Source organism: Lissotriton vulgaris, chromosome 3_1 (assembly GCF_964263255.1).
Source record: "Lissotriton vulgaris chromosome 3_1, aLisVul1.2, whole genome shotgun sequence".
Classification (NCBI taxonomy): Eukaryota; Metazoa; Chordata; class Amphibia; order Caudata; family Salamandridae; genus Lissotriton; species Lissotriton vulgaris.
Genome location: NC_141689.1, coordinates 516,980,737 through 517,000,832, shown reverse-complemented (window position 1 = coordinate 517,000,832; position 20,096 = coordinate 516,980,737). Strand labels below are relative to the sequence as shown.

The following is a 20,096-nucleotide window of genomic DNA, read 5'->3' as shown; positions in this document are numbered from 1 at the left end:
CTCGCGTCATACGCTGACGTCATGAGTACGCGCGAGGTGGCTACCAGCCTAAGGACAGCGTGACTCCCCTACCCGCGCCCCTTTGCAGCACCAGTTATACCTGCCCCTGAAGTTCTAGGAGGGGCCAGTGACCCCTCCCCCTGGGCGGACACCTCCAAAGGATGATGCCGCCCCTTCAGACCTTAAAATAGCTGCTCACCGGTCATGACCTTACCGCCACAGGCCAGCATTGTTACCCGACGATCTGGCCTCCCCCTACCTACTCCTAAGAAAGGTCATACTCATCTCGCAAATCCCTCTAGCCATGCCAATATGTTATTAGACCACAGGACGTTCCCTGCCTCAGTCAAGTGTACCCCGTCCCGCAGGTAGAAATGTTCCCCCCAAATACACCCATGAGGTATCGTCTGCAACCGGGGGGCTCTAAAGAATTTGTCCAATTGTGTGTTGATCCTCTTTACCGAGTGATTCAACGCCTTGACCGAGTCTCCCCCTCGCCACTGCCACCGAAGTATAAGTTGCGACCAAACTACCGTGCAACCCGGGCATGTCCTGGCCACCCACCCCGCAGTGGATATGATTTCCTCTATAAGGAGGCGCCTCCCCAGTTTGGCCAAATCGTTCTCCCCCAGGTGAAGTATCACCGCTGACGGAGGTGCGGGTTGCTGAGATAAGAGTTCCTGAAAGTAATCTCTGAACTGGCTGATGCATAGGCCCCCCCCTCCCAAAGAAGGAAACACAAAACCCCTTTTTCTCTGCCCTTCTCCTCCTTTCACTTGAAAGAAAAACATGTTTAGCGCGCCGCACATAAGAGTGGCCCACAATCCAAGTCACCAATGTCCGTTGATCTTCCTGTCCCTTGAGTTGAGCTGCCGTCGTTTCTTGACGTACATCGCCGAGTTCCTCCCCTGCGTGACAGGTTTGAGAAACTGCAAAGACCAGAAAATACCAGGCGTGAGTCACCTTCCATGTTATAACATGTCAATCCGTACAACTCCGACCATCTTCCAATTCTCTTAACCTTCTCTACTGAGAGTCCCCTTACAACTGCCTCAGTTGCTGCCCCAATTCTGAAAGAGTGGGTACCAAATTCCGTAGGATCTAAGCCTGCTCTTGCGACCGTCAACTCCAAGACTCTCCTAAACTGATACCTGGTCAGTGGTGTACCGTCGGCGTGACACAGTAGTGCCCCCCCTTCCCCCCCGCCGCACCCTCCCGCCGCCATCTAAAGACCTCTACAAGCGAAACCGGGCAGCAAGGATTGGTCCGAGCCCGATGGAGCACTATGGTATCCCCCCCGTCCCTCTTGGTCAGTTTTTGATCTTTGAATTGTCACCCACATTGTATCCTCTCTGATCATAACGCAGGCCACTTGGAGGCCGCCCTGTTTATCACCTTTTGACTTCGCTACCAACTCGCCTATCCTTAGAGCTCCATAGAACGCTAGTGCGAACGCAGCTTTGAACAGCAGCACCACCTCCCATGTTGAGCTACAAACGTCATGAAGTGCCGATAATAAGGCTTTGAGCCTTACCAGACCTATCTGCGTTCTCGTATCCGTCGAGTGTCCCTGTATGCGGCGCCCACCCCTCAATACCTTGCGCACCACAAAAGTGTTTGTAGGATCCCTCATTCCCTTGGCCTGTGCGAAGAAGGAGACAGCCGCCCTATGCCTATTTGCAGCTGCCACTGAGCGCCCTTCCTTGTGCATCAATTCCAGATAAGCTACAAAACTGTCCTCTTGCGCCCAGCTAACCTCCCACCCGTGCCCCAAGAAAGTACGGTAAGACAAGAACGACCCTTCGTATGCTGCCTTGGTCCTGGGGGCTAAGCTAGCTGCCACGAGGTGCGGTGGTCTGGGGCACCAATCTGCCAGAGAGCAGCCGGGAAATTGGCTGGTGAGGGGTCTGCTACAGGAAGCTGTTCCCTGAATACCTGCATTTTAAAGCGAGAAAGGGCGCCAGCCGCATTATTGAGGACGCCTGGCACATGTTTGGCTCTGAAAACGACATTACATTTCAAGCATTGCTGCACAATTTCCTTTACCAAGCGCAGTATGAATGGACACCGTGCCGCTTGCTGGTTAATGCATTCCACTACGCTCATGTTATCAGACCAGAACACCACCGACTGATTGCATAGGTGTTCTGGCCAGACCATCAATGCAGACCATCAATGCTACCCATCTCGGGAAAAGTTCCAGAAAGCCGATGTTGGTGGTCAAACCCCACGACCTCCACTCCTCAGGCCACCTCTGGGCGACCCGTTTGTTCCCCAGGATGGCGCCAAAGGCCACGCTACCAGCAGCGTCTGTCCATAAACCCAACTCCGCTGATGCAGTGGGGGGGCCGGGCCACACTATCCTGCCATTAAAGTCCTCCAGGAATGCCATCCATATCCGCATATCCTGGTGAACCTCAGATGACAACCTAGTGCGGTGATGTTTCTCCCGCAATCCCTTCATGGCTTGGGCAATAGAGCGTGAGAAGGGGCGTGCCATTGGGATGACCCGCAATGCAAAGTTCAGTTGCCCCACCGTCTCCTGCAGTTGTTGTGAGGTAACCTTGTCTTTGAGTAGGCACTGACGCAGCGCAGCCCTAAACCTCGACACTTTGTCCCTGGGCAACCTGAAGCACCCCTCCACCGAATCTATTTCAATGCCAAGGAATTCCAAACAGGTGGACGGGCCAACCGGCGCCAGCGGGACCCGGAAAGCCCGCATGAGCACGCAATATTCCTGCAATGCCCAAGGACACTCCAGAGTACCCGCCGCTCCTAGGAAAAGGAAATCGTCTAAATAACGCATTACCTGTTTGTGGGCCGTCGACTGCCTCATGACCCATTCTAGAAAAGAGCTAAAAGTCTCAAAGTATCAAAGTATGCACATAATATGGAACAACCCATAGGCATGCACTTATCCATGTAAAATTTGCCTTCAAAAGCGAAACCCAGGAGGTGGTGGTCCAAAGGATGGACAGGTAGGAGACGGAAAGCAGATTCAATGTCCGATTTAGCCATTAATGCGCCCGGCCGTAATCCCCGCAATAATTCCACGGCCTGGTCAAATGAAGCGTACTTCACACTACAAACACCATCATCTATCGCATCATTCAAAGATGCCCCTCTTGGTGCCGATAGGTTGTGAATCAGTCTAAATTCGCCTTTTTCCTTCTTGGGTACTACACCCAGTGGTGACCACACAGTTGGGGACAGGCACCTCCAGGAATGGCCCAGCTATCCTGCCTAAGGACAGCTCCTTTCCAATTTTAGCAGCCACTACCGCAGGATTCTGCTGTACTGATAACTGATTCCTGCAATGTGCGCTGCCTGTGTATCCCCCTGCCGGGATCCGGAAACCTTGGGAGAAACCTTCCTGCAGTAGGGCAGCCGCTGTGTGGACTGGGTATCTGTTCAACCATGGGATCATTGCCAAGACGTCTATGGGAGTGGGACCAACCGTGCCTTCTACCCTATTCTGGTTTCTTCCCCCCTCTCTGACCTTGGTTACCATTTCTGGACCTGCACGTTGTCTCGGGATGGGAGGTGTGGCCGCAAATTGCGCAGGCATGTCTAAATTTATATGTGCCAGCCGACCTGGCACAGGAGCGCTTATTAAAGTCTCAGCACCCCCCCCCCCCCCCCCTTTCCCCTCCCCCCCTATTCTTCCCCGGGAAGTCATTCCCCTGCGCTGACCGAAAGGGCTGCTGAGGTTTTGCAGAGAACACCTTGACTGCACTGGTGGACTGGGCCGGGGCCGTGTTCCCTGAGAACTGCTTATGCCAAGACAAAGAGTCAAACTTGTCCCATGTCAATGAGGAGTCAAATTCCTTAGATTTCCTGAAATTCACATCATACTCCTTCCACGCCTCCCCAGGGTACTGCTCGCTCCACCCTACAATCCTGCTCTGGTAGCAAGCCATTGCTGCCTGTACATTAGGAGGGCGTTCGACGGTGATAGCCGTAAGGATCGAGAAGGCCCTGATCCAATTAAGCAAAGTTTCCTCCACCCTGAATTTTGCACACTGTACCCTCCATTTGCTAGGATGCATCCTTTCTTTAAGTACTTTGGCATTTTCCATTTCCCTATTGTCCAGCAACAGAGAAAAAATATAAATATACTTTCCCGCCCAAATCGTTTCTTTCACAGCCCGGGAAACATGTTGTGCTAAATCCTCACTCCTGGACGGCATTGAACCGTCCCCCAAGAGAGGCAGAGCCACCTCCTTACCATTTACGGACACTTGAGCCGGTCCACCTTCGATTCCGTTCGGTTGGGCGGTATTCACACCTGCAATTGAAGAAGAAGAGGGGCCCGCAGCACCACCAGCAGCCGTTGCTGCTCTAATTTTTTCCACCATCTTAGCCGCCTCAGTGGTATGATCCAACGTTGAGGGCAACATACCCCCCTTTTGCAACCAAGGCAATATAGCCGCTATCTGAGCCGTTAGTTCGGGCGGGACTGGAGCTTCTGAATCTGGCACTACTGCCGGCACCACCGGCCCCCCTGTGGGCACGCCCGGCCGCATTGATGGGCTAGGTAAAGGGGATGCCGGTGGCGGGGGCCCAATAGGTGCTGGCACGGGGGCCGTCGGAAGCGGCCCAACGGGGGCAGACAGGGCCGGCCCCACGGAGAGGCCCCCGGTGGCAAGGCATGAGCCGGTGCCGCGGGAGCCGGTACTACCGGCTCTGTTGTAGGGGGATCAGCCGGAGGTGCAGGAGCGAGTGCGTTGCGCCTAGATCTCTTGGCCTTGCTCCTCTTAGGTGAGGTGTTGAAGTCCCCCCTTGGCAAAGGCGCCGTCATCTGCCGTTTGGGCCTAGCCTGTGGGCCCGCAATACCATCAATCCTCTCATTCATGCTAGCCTCCAGATCGTCAACCTTACCCAACCTTTTATAAATGGCATTCATCCTACGCATCATGGCCTGCATCATCGTCTCAATTTTCGTCCCCTTTAGCCCCCTTAGCTCCTGGCATTCTGCTTCCCACTGTACAACACTCTTACTTCCCGGATTCGCGACCCGTGCACACTTGTACCTTCAACAGATGGAGGATACGCAGGGGGCTGTGAGCACCATACAACTGCGACCGCAACACACCGGCTTGTCCGATTGTCAGGGGTGACCAAACTCTAACGTAGACCCACCTGGCGGCCACTAGAAGCAATGAAATGCGAGCCCCCCGCTCTCCTCTTACCACCGACGTCCTGCGTGTTCCACGGTCCTGGTCAATGCTCCGTAACGTACAGTCCACGCTCAGACTGTCTGCTTTCAATGTCGCTCTCCCACACACCCCAAATAGCAGTCCTCAATTCGGCGCTGACCTGCAGTGAAAGGGAAAATATTACGACTTTTTTAGTCAAGGCGCTGCCGCATTCTCTTTCGCCCGCTGTCCTCCCAAGACTCAGTGCCTCCTTCAGCCGCTTGACCGCCGACAACAACCTGAAATACAAGAAAAGAAAATTAGGAACCCCCGCACGACCAGTGTGTGGGAGCGTCCAGGCGACAAGAGGGCCACCTGAGTGATCCCCCCTCCTTTATTCCTGGGATCGCGGGGAGGGGGCGGCACGCCCCCTCCCCTCACCCCCCAGCCGCCCGCCCCTCCGACCCGGAAGACTGCACAACGCCTTCCGGGTCAGGGATCGGGCACCAGCAAGCCGGTGGTACGGCGCACACACCCCGCGTCATCATTGGACGCCGGGAGGTCACGCCCTCACCACCGGAAGGCAAGGGGAGAGGGGATCGCTGCACCGCCATGCTCGGCCCCCCTTTTCAATTACAATTCCATCAGCCCATGAGGAATTCTCGGATGTGTTCAGCAAGTTGAGGAATGACCCCCTCATAGGGTGTGTGATCGATTTAATTCCTCATTTGAAGATACCATACGGAAAAATATATGCTTTCACGCTGAAGGAAGATGCTGTTTTTAAAGAACTTCTGGAAGAAAACTTATTAAACTGTTTCTCTTGACTCAGTCTTGCAGTGGTGCCTACATTGTTTAATACCGAAAACCGATGGCATCCCTGTTCGAAGCGCCAAGAACTAAATGCTGTAACACTCCATAATTGACACACCCTTCCTCTTATATTGATACTTCTGCAAGTATCATTTCAAAACTACATTTCCAAGGGCCCTAAAATGTATTGAGGATCATAGAGGGGGACATTGGAACGTGGCCTTTAACTCCCAGGGAAGCCATTTTGAATTTGTCTTAATGCCATTCGGCTTTTGTAACGTCCGATCAGTCATTCATCATTTCATTAACTTTGTGCTCTGAGACATTCAAGACACTCTCCTTGCGCTGGTTTGCCCGCACATGAGAGAGGTACACCTACTCTCAAGAAGGCTTGCCTTGAATCCCAGGCTAGAGCAGTGTACCTTGGACACCAAAGGCCTTCCGTTCTTATGATTTATTATCTTGGATCAAGGAGTTCAGAGGGATCCCAAAAATGTTTCTAGCTCTTCACAATTGGCCAACTCCATTTACAATGAAGGAAACACCGAATGTTTAGGAGCTGCACATTTTTACAGACATTGTTAAGAATTTTTGAAAAATCGTCTGTCCTATTATGCAACTAACAATAAAAGGGAGTCTTTTCGAGTAGGGAGTTGACAGGACAAGGCGTTTTTCTTTTTGAACACCTCGATGTTCGAAGGTAGGTACGTACTTTACTGAACCAACAGTTCCACTTATGTGACATCCAGTTTGCAATATGCATGTTTTCACCAAAGCAGATGACTCCTGAGTAGCTTTAAATAGCATGCTTTGATCAGTGCAAAGCCTCCAGTGGCATTCTACGCAAAAAGACCATCGCTCCAATAAGGGCTTGCTCAGTATAAGGCTGTGAGCTGCTAGCTGGTAATGATGGTGCGTGCGTTTTCAAATCTGTTATCCTGAATCCTGATCTAATTGCCGCTTCTGTTGGGTACATATGTGCCTTAGTCCAGTCACTTTCCCTAAGCGGCAGAGCGTCTGCTGCCTATCAGGACTTTTATTACATGTAACACAGTTGTGGAGTTCCTCATCAGACGTCTGTGTACCAGGGATATTGCAAGCTTCATCAGAAGGGTTGATAGTACTCTTTATGCAAATGAGGCTTCATCTTTGACTCTGTTAATAGTTCCACATGCTTTGACAGCGTGTTTGACAAGAAAGTATTTGAACAATTGGGAGCCAGAAAGCTAGAATTATCTGCTCAGTGTTGTGACTGATTTAATACCTTCCGGGTCGCATATGTCCCCTAGCTTCGTGATACTTCTTACATCCCTTTTACGGGACTGTTTCATATTGCATACGTCATAGAGCAATGGCAAATCCCTAAGTGGTGTCTCAAGGGTCAGCACACTCTGCCAACCTGCTTTGTGGGTACGCAGGCCCTTTCCCAGTCCTGTTTGACTGTGCCAGTACTGTCGGGTAGTGTTTGAGATTCTGACCCCATTTAAGGACCTGAGATATCTTTTCATGCAAAGAGCATTTTTAGCTGCCATAAAAGAGGGTTCCTGCTGGCGAGCAAAAACCTAATCTTTACTATCCATCATCATTGCATTGTACTTGCATTAACCAGATTAAACTTCTTCCTAAACTTTAATGACTAATACATTTGAGCTCTATAAGGAAACAAAAAACATTCCAGTCCTACAACAAACACAGCCGTCCAGTGGTCCGTTTCAGCACCCTCACCCAGTAACCTCCAGATGGTTCTTCACATTGTCAGTGCGCTCTCCATGTTCTATGTTCATTCTGGGGCTCCACCTGCATTTGGTGGATGCCGGGTTTCAGTTTATGCTCTCCAGCTCCTTCCAGGCACCTGGGTAAGGAACTTCTGCCGGAGGTCTGGTAGCATCAGTCTTTATTGTTTTAATCTCTTCCATGACCTTCCTTGTGAGTCACTTTCTCAACCACTTCGCCCAACGCAGCAAGCGACTTCTCCAAATGCCTCTTGAAGTCGCTGTCTGTAGTGCAAGGGGTATATTATGCCATAGGGCAGTCTTACCATTCTGTGCAGGGAGATATCAAAGAATCATGGTGGTTACTTGTCAGCATTATGAGACTCACCAGTGACCTTTATGCTGGGCTTGTTAGCGAAAGCAGGACCACTTTAAGTATACAGTAGGGTTATTTGTGCATATGGGCCGACACTGGCTAAACTAAGGTTCTCTCTGAAATTATTTGTGGGTTAAAGGGCCACTGGTTCTGCCCTCGGAAACAGACCGATAGATGTTGCAAATATACAAGATGAGATCCATTCTAGTGATGTAATGGCCAGAACTAGGGGTGTGGTCAGTGTATGACACCGATATTTGGAGACATTTGCAGATGGGACGACCTCTAATGAGCCAGATACATTGAGTGGTGTTTTTATGTTGCAGTAAATATGAAGTCTGATGGGCTACGTGGGAACTGTCATGGATGCGACTTTTCTGCGAAATTTAGTTTTTCTGTTGGTTTGAAAAGGAGTATGTTAGTGAAACGATTTGGTTAAAAAAAACGAAACCGCTTATAAACACATAATGCATGTAAATTTATTTATAAATACATTTAAATCCGATACGCCCTTTTCCTGCATAAAAAAACGTCATAAGATCTTCATAGATAACTTATTAGACGTGCATAGTAGACATTTCTGTCAGAGAAGCACCTGACAACTCTTCGACTTTTTGGTGTTTAACATCCACCACACAGTGCTTGTGCATAGGTTTGAATTTGAACACCATACAAGCAAACTTATTGTGCACATTTTTCTTATTGTTTTTTCTTATTTTTATTACAGGCCTGTCTTTTTACGTGCCCAAAACGAATCTCTCGAAACTGCAAGAAACCCAAATTATACCTTCCAAACTCTTTCATCCTAGGATGCCGGAACCATTTAACACCTTCTCTGAAGTGTTTAAATATTGGCTCCCAGTGAAAGAGGGAGCACAATTTAAGGCCCTGTGCCCATTCCACTAGACACTCTATAGCCTTCGATGCCTAACCATATTTGCCAGCCTTACCATCAGCATTTAATTTGTAAAACATTTTTTAAAAACATAGGCGCCAGGGCCCTCGTCAGGAGGCAAATGCAGCTTGCACCACGCGTTGCCCCAGCCAGCATTGCCAATGACCGTTCCAACACAACTACAACCCATGAAACTCCTACAGATTTGACAATTCAGACTATTCAAGTGCCCCAAAACTAGAAGAATGATTTGGCCGGCAGATAACTATCATTTTGAATGTATATTGAATTATTAAACTGTTATGCTGATCTGTAAATTAAACAGACAGCGCCACTATGTGGTAGACTGTCACAAGTGCCGGTGTTGACAATTAGGTGCTGGAGCAGAGCACCAGATGCTCGCAGTAGACCTCTTTGAAGTCTGAAGCTACTACATTTTCTTCTGTTTGTTTAGAAATATTTGACGGGGTAGCCCACTTCAAATAGTCCACACCAGGAGACTACGTCACGCCGAGCATCTTGGCAGGTTTCAATAATATGTGGTGGAGGGTGGGTTGGAGGGAAGGGAGTATGCGTGCCTGGGTTGTGCGTTTGAAAGGAATCAAGTGTGGGCTAGATGTTACAACACTTGAGTTACAGTCAACTGTCGTGTTGGTGCTTAAAATCCGTAGCAGTGTGCTTACATGGGACCTGTTCAAGATATCTCACCGTGGGTCCCTTTTAACATATTTGTGTTCCCTTCAGTAGATTATTTGTAAGACCTGAACCAACTTACATTACTTTATATTGTTTCTTTAGGTACCTTTGGAAGAGGGCAGCCGGATTTAAATACAGAAACACGCGCAAAAAGGTGAAGAAATATTTTTTTTAAATGCATTGTTGTTTGATGTTGTTGAAATGATGATTTTTAGAAAATGTTTTTTAAATACAACCCTCTGAATGAAACAAAACATAATGCATTTTAATAGCTGAACAGAAGTCCTCAATTAAGAGAGTATCAGCAAATGTTTCAGTTAAATCAAATTTAAAAAAGGCTGCATCCTGAAATTTGTGGGAGAAATGCTAAAAATGTAAAATGTTTTCCAGGCTGTTGACGGATTGTGAACATTCGGATGTATAACTTTAGTTATGTAGCCTAAGCACGTTGACTCAATTGTTAATCATGAAATGAACCATAAGCCCTCTGTCATAAAAATGTTCCCAAAGAGCATGATGCGTGGGCTTTTGGTCAGATAGGTTCTGTTCAAACCTGTTGTTAATGTAAGCAGATTCATTCGGTGATTTGCTCTATAATCGTTAATCTAAAGTGATCCCGCAATAGTCAGAGACTTGCCAGCAGAAAAAGTAGCCCTCATATGACATCTTTGATGTTGCATTTCTCATTCTTCTGAAAATCTGCTGTTATATAACTCGGATCACTTAGAAACGTTCCCAGACAGACTCCATATACATTTTAATATATTTTTAAACGGTCGACTATCTGCACATATGCGGCATCCAACAAAACAGTTTTAAATTGCATTTCATAGAATCAGGCAGGCCTAGACTAAGATAACTGTTATCATTCTTAATCTAAGCCCGCCCGCCTGATTCTATGAAATGGCAGCGGGACAAGCCTTTCATTCTTTCACTTTCTGTTCCGCACTTCCGCCGCCGCGTATGCGCGTGGGCACTAGGGGCTTGGTGCTGCTGAGTGGTGGTGACACGCACAAACATCATGTGCCAGCCGGGCCAATAAGCAGCAGCACTCAGGTGCGTGTGGGGCGGCTGGCGTGTGCGTGGCATCAGGGGCGCCCGGGCGCGGCGGCGCGCATAGCCATAATTTAAGTTAACAGAACACAGAAGAAGACAAGACAACGAACCCGAACAACTTCTGCCTAATAATCCTTCTAACTAAGACAAAACAAAGAAAGCAGCAGCCCAGGCAGCCCGCCCACCCACGCTCAGCCTGTCCTGCTGTCCGATTTCCGAATCAATTCCAATCCGAACTCAAAGTTCAAGTAAGTAGTTTGTTTTGCTGTTGCAGCTTGCTATGACCCGGTCCCGGCTTCAAGGAGGTGCATGGACCAGGCCTTGGTTTAGAACATTGTTTTTCATAGCTGCCAGGTTTCAGATTGCTATGTGTGTGACATTTTCATGATTTCAATGCAATTATCAGTGACATTTCAATGACTATGAGTGTGACACTTTCGCTCGAGCAAAATCAAGCAAGGAAGAAGAGGGAAACATATAGATAATCAGAAATTATGGCTGTTTGAGCAACGAGAAACTCTAAGAAGATCTTGGAGGGGCACTAACCAGAGACAGACTGATGATGAATGACTACAATTCTTAGTAACATGACAGGCATTCGCTGCAGCTGCTCAGTATATTATCTCATCAATCTGATCATTCATGACCATGTGCTAGCCTAAAAACAAACTTCATAGCATAGCATAAGGGGCGGCTCTAGGCTCATGGAGGCCCTGGGCAGAGAGCGTAGGTAGGAGGCCCCGGAAGAGGGGGTCCGGACGGGGCGGAGGCCAGTGAAGGGGGGGGGAGGGTCAGGGCATTTGGAAGTGAAGCAGAGCCGGAGGCTGCCAAATTTCTGCCTGGGGCTGCCACGCAAATATGTATCCATCCTCCGAGGATTATTATATTAAGGATATATGCTGGCGTGGTGGCCCCTGGGGTTTGGTGGCCCTGTGCAGGTGCACAGCTTGCACATGCCTAAAGCCGCCCCTGCATAGCATAGCAAGTGCACCTAGGAGATTGTACCCTCACTCAGTCTCAGGCACTTCTTTGCAAGCCTGGTGAGCCGGGCCGGCGCTGCGGCAACACAGCTGCTTAGGTTTCAGATTGCTTATGTGTGACAATTCTTTAGCTCAGTGTGCTTGTTTGTGACATTTCATTCTCTTTGAGTGAGACTATAGAAACCAGCAGTTATGCTTTGTAACAATCTGCACACTTACTGAGTATAAACTATGCAGAAAGAGTGAGCTGAGTGCTAGCACTTGTTTGCTGCTAGGCAGTTAGGCGTTGCATCACGCTGCTTAAGAAGCACATTTACCCAGTGGCGTCACTAGGGTTGGTGTCACCCGGTGCGGGTAACTCATGGTGTCACCCCCTCACAACTTACCGGATGGACCACCTCACCCTCTGCCTGCACCATATCCCCTCTGTCTGCACCATCTCTCCCTCTGTCCGCACAATCTCCCCTCCGCCTGCACCATTTTACCCCCTGCCTGCACCATCTCACCCTCAGCCTGCACCATCTCCTCTCTGCCTGCACCATCTCCTCTCTGCCTGCACCATCTCCCCTCTGGCTGCACCATCTCTCCCTGTGTCCACACCATCTCCCCTCCGCCTGCACCATCTCTCCCTCTGCCTGCACCATCTCCTCTCTGCCAGCACCATCTCTCCCTCTGCCTGCACCATCTCTCCTCCGCCTGCACCATATCTCCCTCCGCCAGCACCATATCTCCCTCCGCCAGCACCATCTCCCCTCGGCCTGCACCATCTCTCCCTCGGCCTGCACCATCTCTCCCTCTGCCTGCACCATCCCTCTCTCTGCCTGCACCATCCCTCCCCCTCCGCCTGCACCATCTCTCCCTCCACCAGCACCATCTCCCCTCCGCCAGCACCATCTCCCCTCCGCCAGCACCATCTCCCCTCTGCCTGCACCATCTCCCCTCTGCCTGCACCATCTCCCCTCCACCTGCACCATCTCACCTCCGCCTGCACCATCTCCCCTCCGCCTGCACCATCTCCCCTTCGCCTGCACCATCTCACCCTCTGCCTGCACCATCTCCCTCTCTGCCTGCCTTATCCCTCCCCCTCCGCCTGCACCCCGGGGCACTGCGAAACACAGCCGATATTACAGAAAGGGATTTCTTTTAACTACGGTATTACTTGGAATTTGTCATCTGTTTTTGTCTGTGGGAATTTCAATGTTGGGAGCTTTCTGGGCAATTTCAGTCCATTGCCTGCCTGAATTCAGTGACTAGCAATACCGAACCCTCTCATTTCAAGTAACCTCTTCCCTTCCCAGAAAACTGTTCTTATACCCGAGCAGTGTTTTTCTTTGACTTATATATGCCCAATCAGTTTAGCACCTCGATCTCTGCACTGCAATGATTTTTTTTGTGCTTGCTTGTGGTGTTTTTCACGTGATGGTTTGAAAGTGAATTGCTTTCATTCACATCATTAAGCTCCTGCCGGCCGCAGACAGAGCTGTGTTACATACACAGCCTAACCAGATGGATGGTGTCACCCCCATGTCAGGGTGTCACCCGGTGCGGTCCGCACCCCCCTAGTGACGCCACTGCATTTACCTTCATCATCGATAATAACGAACATTATCACATGAACGTGCAGCTGCAATACATCACTGTGCCCTTTGACTTTAGGCATTTAATACAACAGTCGCAACTACTAGCACTGGCCTGATAAGATTAACTGCCAATATGTCAGTGAGAAAGGTGAAAAATACAGATCCCAGAATGTAAAGCTAGGAATGATAGACAGTTTTCACCTCACTGCCATATGTCAGCTATCTGATAGTGACACTCACACACTGTATACTTGACAGGCCTGTTTTTTTCCTCAATCCTCAGTCCAGTCTAGTTATTATTCATCATGGTTACCGGGCCACACGGTGTTGCTTGCACTTGTTTGTAATACGTGTACTTTAAATCTTGTGTTTAGCATTGTTTATACTACAGAAATGATAAATTAAAACGAACATCTGCATCAGTGTTCTGAAGCATCCAAACTGTTTTCTTCCTCAGCCTGGCTTGTTTGCCTGCCTGTTTTGCAGTGCTTACTAATAAAGACATTATGATTGAAATTCCTTCCTCAGTTCACGTTATTATCATGCACAACCCTTGACAGTCGCTACTGTGTAGCATGCAGATAATTCAACAGTCTATTTCTCTTGACTTTCGCAGGATACTAAGTTATAGCTTGTGTACTTCTCATGTATATTGTCAGTCCAGTAGTTTTTATGGATTTTCAGGTTTGGGTTTCTTTGTTCTTCAGCCATAGGCAGTTCATGAGACAATAGGATCACTCCTTGGCATTGTTGATTGCTTGCCTCAGTTACATAATCTGCTTTTGACAGGATTGTTGCAAATGCCATAGCGTGTATGTTGAGTGTTTCCCACTTTCTCACTAGAACTTACAGAAAGGCAATATAGAGGCATTTAATTTAAATGTTGGAGGTTTCAAAGCAAAATATGCTAGATTTCTGGGTGGTAGGGCAAAGTGGTACATGGTGGGCCGCGCCGCCGCGGAGGCATGGTGGCGTGGCCCCCTCCATGTGCTTTGCAGGGGGGCCCCCTCAAGTTTCGTTACGCCACTGAGTGAGTAGATAGTCATGAGGTCACCATGCGTGATCGGCCAGTGCTGAGGCACTATACAAGAAGATGTCTGATATCTAGATATATGCATACTTCAGCGTTGAGTTGAGGGAGTGGGAGTATTTGGAATCAATGCTAGAAGCTATTTCCTGTTAAGAGTGTCCCTCACTCATGACAAGAGAAGTTTCTCCATCGACCTTAAGGACCTGCAAGGTTATCACCATCTTCAGATCCTCTTCCACCTACTGCTGAGTAAGTCCTATCCTCTACCATCCGAAGAAGACACAGCTTTGCTTCCGTCTTACATTCCTCTGTCTCTTCCTCGTGCGGTGCAGCCTTCTGGAATTCTTCAGCCCAATATCTCCAGAAAAGTGGTTTTCCTCCAGAGCAGAAAGATATTCATGGCACTATCTCAAGGAACGCCAATGAATACGGTCTAAAGGCACTCTTTAAAAGTACTGACTCAGGAAATAAAGTTACAACAACACATACTGGAATTCGATCTACAGTAAAGACAAAATATCAAAGACCATTGTGTAAATTACCTATATTTTAATACCTTAAGGTGAAGCTTTCATTAAAACAAGACAGTACATTTTGCCATATATGAAAAACGGAAAGGAAGGAAAAGAGGTACTCAGGAAGAGAAGAGAGAGTCTGATGGATGGTGGGGATATGTGGTAATCAACAATGGAGGGAACCCCCATCACTCTTCATAGTCGTAATTCAACACTGAGAAGCTTCCCCTATGCATACATGGCCATTTTTGCCCTGTGGAAGAATCTGGTGGGGATTATAACTGCTACAGTCCAACTCCAGCCAACATCCTTGCTGTATGACATTTTGACAGAGTTCTACTTGATAGCCTATGAAAAGGATGTTGCCACCTCCACTTGAACAAAGACATCGGATCTTCCTTCTTACATCATCTTCGGGCAGGCAGGTTCTATAGGGAAGCCAAGACACCATACTCCTTTAGTTCCATTTGGATTTCCACATCTCTTTTATTCTAGTATGTGTTGCTAAACTAAGGTCTAGAAAAAAAGGGGATTTGCTTTCCCTCCACCTGTTAAGCCTGTTTTAGTTTAGTCGCTGTCTTCACTATTGGGTCATAAAGGTCTGGGTCCCGGAGACCCACAATGACTGTACCCTATGGAAGTACCAACGGCCCAGAAGGCATCCTTACACTCTCTTAACCAGTACATCTTTGTTGTGCTCAGAGGGTGAAAGGTACATTTTTAAGAAAGACTTGCTGTCTAGTACTAGAACGTCTATAGACTGTGCATCCAGCTCTGCTCGTGAGACCCTCTAGTTCAGTGTTAAGATCTGAGCTCTTTCACCCATATTAGTCTGTGCAGCCAGCTCAGCTCATGCAACTGTCTATTTGCTCCAGTTTGGATCTGAGCTGTTTTGCCGATGTTTCCATGTTAAGCATCTTAATCTTTACCTGCCTTAATATGGACTCTGCTGCCACTGTTGCTAATTTGTCAAGTTTGTTTAGAATCTTGGCCCGTGCTGCCAATATGTTCCTCTGTCCTGTCCTACATGCTTATCAGCTTCATCATTTCTATGAATTCCTTTTTCCTGGATTGGTATGAAATAAAAACCTTTTTTAAATTATGTTGCTCTCCAAACTTGATGTTAGCTTCAGGACCATGGCCTATGCTTGAGTATACTGCATCTCTCATTGACTGCTTCTCTACACGTGCCTCTACCTTGAGCAGCTCATACCAACAGGACTCTTACTAACATGGAAGCCCTGCATCAGTGAGCACCCGCTGCGATCTCCAGAAGATGTCTTTGCACACCACTCAAAAGCAGTGAGGAGATGGTGCTTCTGGTTAGTTACCCCCCTCTGCCTGGTGGATCTGGCATCCTTGAGACTTATCACCATCGCCACTGCAATATTGCTAGCCTCTTACTGCTCAGAAGAACTCCCCTATAACTCCAGATCACATGTAATCATGTGTTCCCATAGTTGCAAATCAGGCAGAACCTTCCTGATTTTTTAGTTCCCAATGCCTCCTATGAGAAATTGCATTTTTGGTTGAGGGGGTGTAAGCCATTCTCAAGTTTAATGAACAAAAGAGGAACCCTTTCAAACCAAAGGAATAGGGTACTATACAGTAGTGAAGAAACAGTATCCTTTGTGCAGTATTATGTCGTAGAGACATCTTCTATTCTAATAATTTCTCATTCAACCCACAATCCTCTCATACCATTCCACACGGTACATACACAAGAAGTTTTGACCATATATTGTCCACAGATAATCTCAACACCTACACTTCGAGAAATCTATAAATCAATTTATTGATCTAAAAATATTTCATTAAAACACAATATTAAAAAACACAATTGACATAATTCTCAAGTAACAGCCACAATCCTGGTCAAGGTGAACCAAAAAAAGTAACTAAATTAACATGTGCTTAATAACCCTCTGGTAGTTTGACACCAAAGAATTCAGGCTTCAGTGAGAGGCAATATGTAAAGAGTTTATGCAGCACTTCAGTAGCAGTGATAATGTGAAAACACAACACAAGAAAAATCCCAACCAACTTAGAACAATAGAGTACATTTTAATAAATTATTTGACACCTACAACAATATCCAATCTGTGAATCCGGAGATATGCCATTTCAAAGATTTAGGTAATTATGGTGCCTAAAAGCATGAAGCACCACTCATGGTTATCTGGTCGTGCTAGACCGGAGAAAAGTCACAAATTCAGGACAGCTACAATGGAGCATGTGCCAGATGCAGTTCCACGTTAGTCCTTCTGAAGAAGTTAACTATTCAAAGTCTGGCTCAAAGTGTCTAGTTCACAGTGGATAAGGCAGCGAGGAGCAGGGTGAGCGTCGCAGATGGTTATTGCTGTAGTGGAATAGGCCAGACGTTGTGGACGGTTTCTGCTTTTGCGCAAAGATCCTGTTAGGTGTCGCGCTGTACCTTTGTGTTGGTGGTCAATGCGGGCAGTGCAGATGTCATGTTGCCACTCATCGCTGGCGGTCGCTGCAGCGTGAGGAGTCGGGAACACTGGAGCTTCACACTTGTGGTCGATGAGATCTCGCCACATGCTGTCTGGTTTGCAGTTGCAAAGAGCACAACATTTAGGGATTTCTCCTTTTCTTCTCAGGAGGAGCTCAGCTGATGTCAACCAAGGTTCTAGGACCAGGGAGGCACCTCTTGGGGAAGCACCTCTTAGGGATCAGGAACTCAATCTAGCAGCACCCAGCAGGACTCTGGCAGGTCCAGTGCACCAGGTTAGCTGGGCAGTTACAGGAAGGCCTCTGGAGTTTATTGCATCCCAGGAGCTCAGAACAAGAAGCAAGCCTCCTGAATCTTGGAGTCCCTCTGCCTGGGATGAAGGGAACAGGTCCAGCTTTTCATCCCTGAGAGCAGGACAGGGCTCAAGCAGCAGGGGAGTACTCTGGAAAAAGGGCAGTCCTTCATCTTTAGTACCCACAGATCCATGTGTTTACTGAAGAGTGGGTCTCAGGGTCCAATATTGATATCTGGTTCCAGCTTTCGAGTGGGAGAAACTTCTGGAGTTTTCCCCCCACAGATGGTTCTGGAAATTCCTTACTCCTGGCCCTTGTCCCTGCATGCGGGAAGTGACAAAAGGCTAGTGTGAAGTCTTTGTGAGTGCAGGAGGCAGCCACTATTGAATTACTAGTGTGTTAGGTGACATCTCTTCCCCCATCCATCTTGTCAGGATGGTCCATCCTGCCAACAGCTAGTCCCCCTTTGTAACACTGTTTAGGAGGAATACACATAGGCCACCTCCAACTACACATAGTCATGTGACCAAGGAATCGGGCTGCAGGCACCTAATTGTTAGGACAAAAAATTCCAACTTTCTAAAAGTGGCATTTTTAGAAGTGTAACTTTAAAATAGATTTTACAGTTCAAGAGACTTTTAAGTTTCAGTTCTCTAGAGATCAAACATGACATGTATACCTGTTCCCAAGCAACAGTTATCACTTATTATTGTAATAAGGTAACCCAATGTTATCCTAGGAGAGAGGTAGGCCTTGCAGTAGTGCAAAACACATGTAGAAGTTTTTCACCACCAGGACATGTAAAACGTAAAAGTACATGTATAAATACAGTGCACCTTGCTTTATGGGCTGTTTAGGACCTACTCTGTGGGTGACTTATATGTTATAATAAGTGAGGGTGGGAAGCGGAGGCTGGGGACAATTACTTTGATTCTGATGACAAGTATGAGCATGTATAATGTGTAACAGATAACAGAATCTTTGTTTGTTGATGTATATCGTTAGAACAACAGTACAAGCAATAAATAGCAACAAAAAACAAACATTTACAATGCAAAGTCTCTGCTTTGTTAAAGTTAGAGCTATTGGCATTTCAAATGATATTTTTTATTTTTTTTTAAACAGAAATAAATGGTTTTGTCATTTACAATGGCAGTAGGTGAGCATTAGAGAGTATTAGTGGACACAGAGCCACACACACACACAGAGCCACACACACACAGAGCCACACACACACACACACACAGCCACACACACACACACACACACACACACACACACACACACACACACACACAGAGCCACACACACACACACAGACAGAGCCCCACACACACAAACACACACACACAGACAGAGGCACAAGCAGGGAACAGAGGCACAAGCAGGGAACAGAGGCACAAGCAGGGAACAGAGGCACAAGCAGGGAACAGAGGTACGAGCAGGGAACAGAGGCAAGAAAAAAAAACAGTGGTATCTATGTTGGGCCTACCTGCTGGAGGTTCGCAGGGCTCAGTTCAGTTTGACGCAGCTCTTGAGCAAGCAGGCCGAGTGTGGGTCACACCTGCCCCCCCGGCTAGGCCGATATTAACGCAAGCTTCAGGACGGGCAGGCAGAGTAGCTTCGGTGGAAGCACCAACCCCATCTCCCAACACAGCAGGGGATCCCGGTCTCTCTCGGGCAGTCACACTGAGTGCCTCCACTGCACGTAGCAACAATTCTCGCAGCGCCGCTCACTGAAAGTGACTTGTATGAGGAGATGGATCATTTTCTATAGTAGGTGCACCTCTGCTCCAAGAAGGGTCGATTTCGTTTTACTCTTTTATGTGCCAGTTCCTAGTTGGTATAAGAGAGCATCCCAATACCCACTCTACCTCTTCCCTCCTATTACCGTGGGACATGTTCCCTAGTCTCGCTTCGGCAGTATCCACAACGGTAGCCATCCTCTCCCCCAAAGTATTCCAGGATACTGGGGCCGGAGCCCCCTTGGCCAGCCATGACAGACGGGCGGTGTCTCTCAGCTGTAGCTTCAACACCCAATGGGGGCTAACGCTCTCTGCGCATGTGCGAGAAACCCGGCTACCAAGTCTCTTGCGGGGGTTCACTGATTACACTAAACACATCTAGAAAAGTCAGTCTTCCCTTCTAGCTATTGACCTCAGCTGGCTGGCTGGCGCACGGGCAAAATTCACATTCCCGACAATATTAGTATTAGCGTTGTGGCACCATCCATCCTGTGTTAGAATTTCCAATGCAATATAAAGATAAGATTTGTATTGCTTATCGTGCCAACACATAGGCAGCCTTTCTTCTCGTTATTGACCAAAGTGTGGGTTCTGATTGCTGCGGCTCGTTGAACGCACATGACATGGCCGCCAGTCTTTCACGAGATGAGACTATTGCTGCGTCCACATAGGCAGCCTTTCTTCTCGTTATTGACCAAAGTGTGGGTTCTTATTGCTGCGTCTCGTTGAACGCACACACCATTCTGACATGGCCGCCAGTCTTTCACGAGATGAGACTATTGCTGCACCCGTTT

At 47.9% G+C, this 20,096-nt stretch overlaps 1 protein-coding gene across 3 annotated transcripts in view; it reads left to right on the top strand.

Annotated features, from left to right (window-relative positions):
- The window catches only part of POLK (DNA polymerase kappa), an 869,741-nt gene that overhangs the window by 828,381 nt on the left and 21,264 nt on the right, over nucleotides 1-20,096 (top strand). For all 3 annotated transcript variants that reach the window (XM_086960765.1, XM_086960763.1, XM_086960764.1), the window contains one exon: nucleotides 9,733-9,784. In XM_086960765.1, coding sequence (XP_086816891.1) covers nucleotides 9,733-9,784 — 52 coding nt within the window. The remainder of the gene's footprint in view (nucleotides 1-9,732; nucleotides 9,785-20,096) is intronic.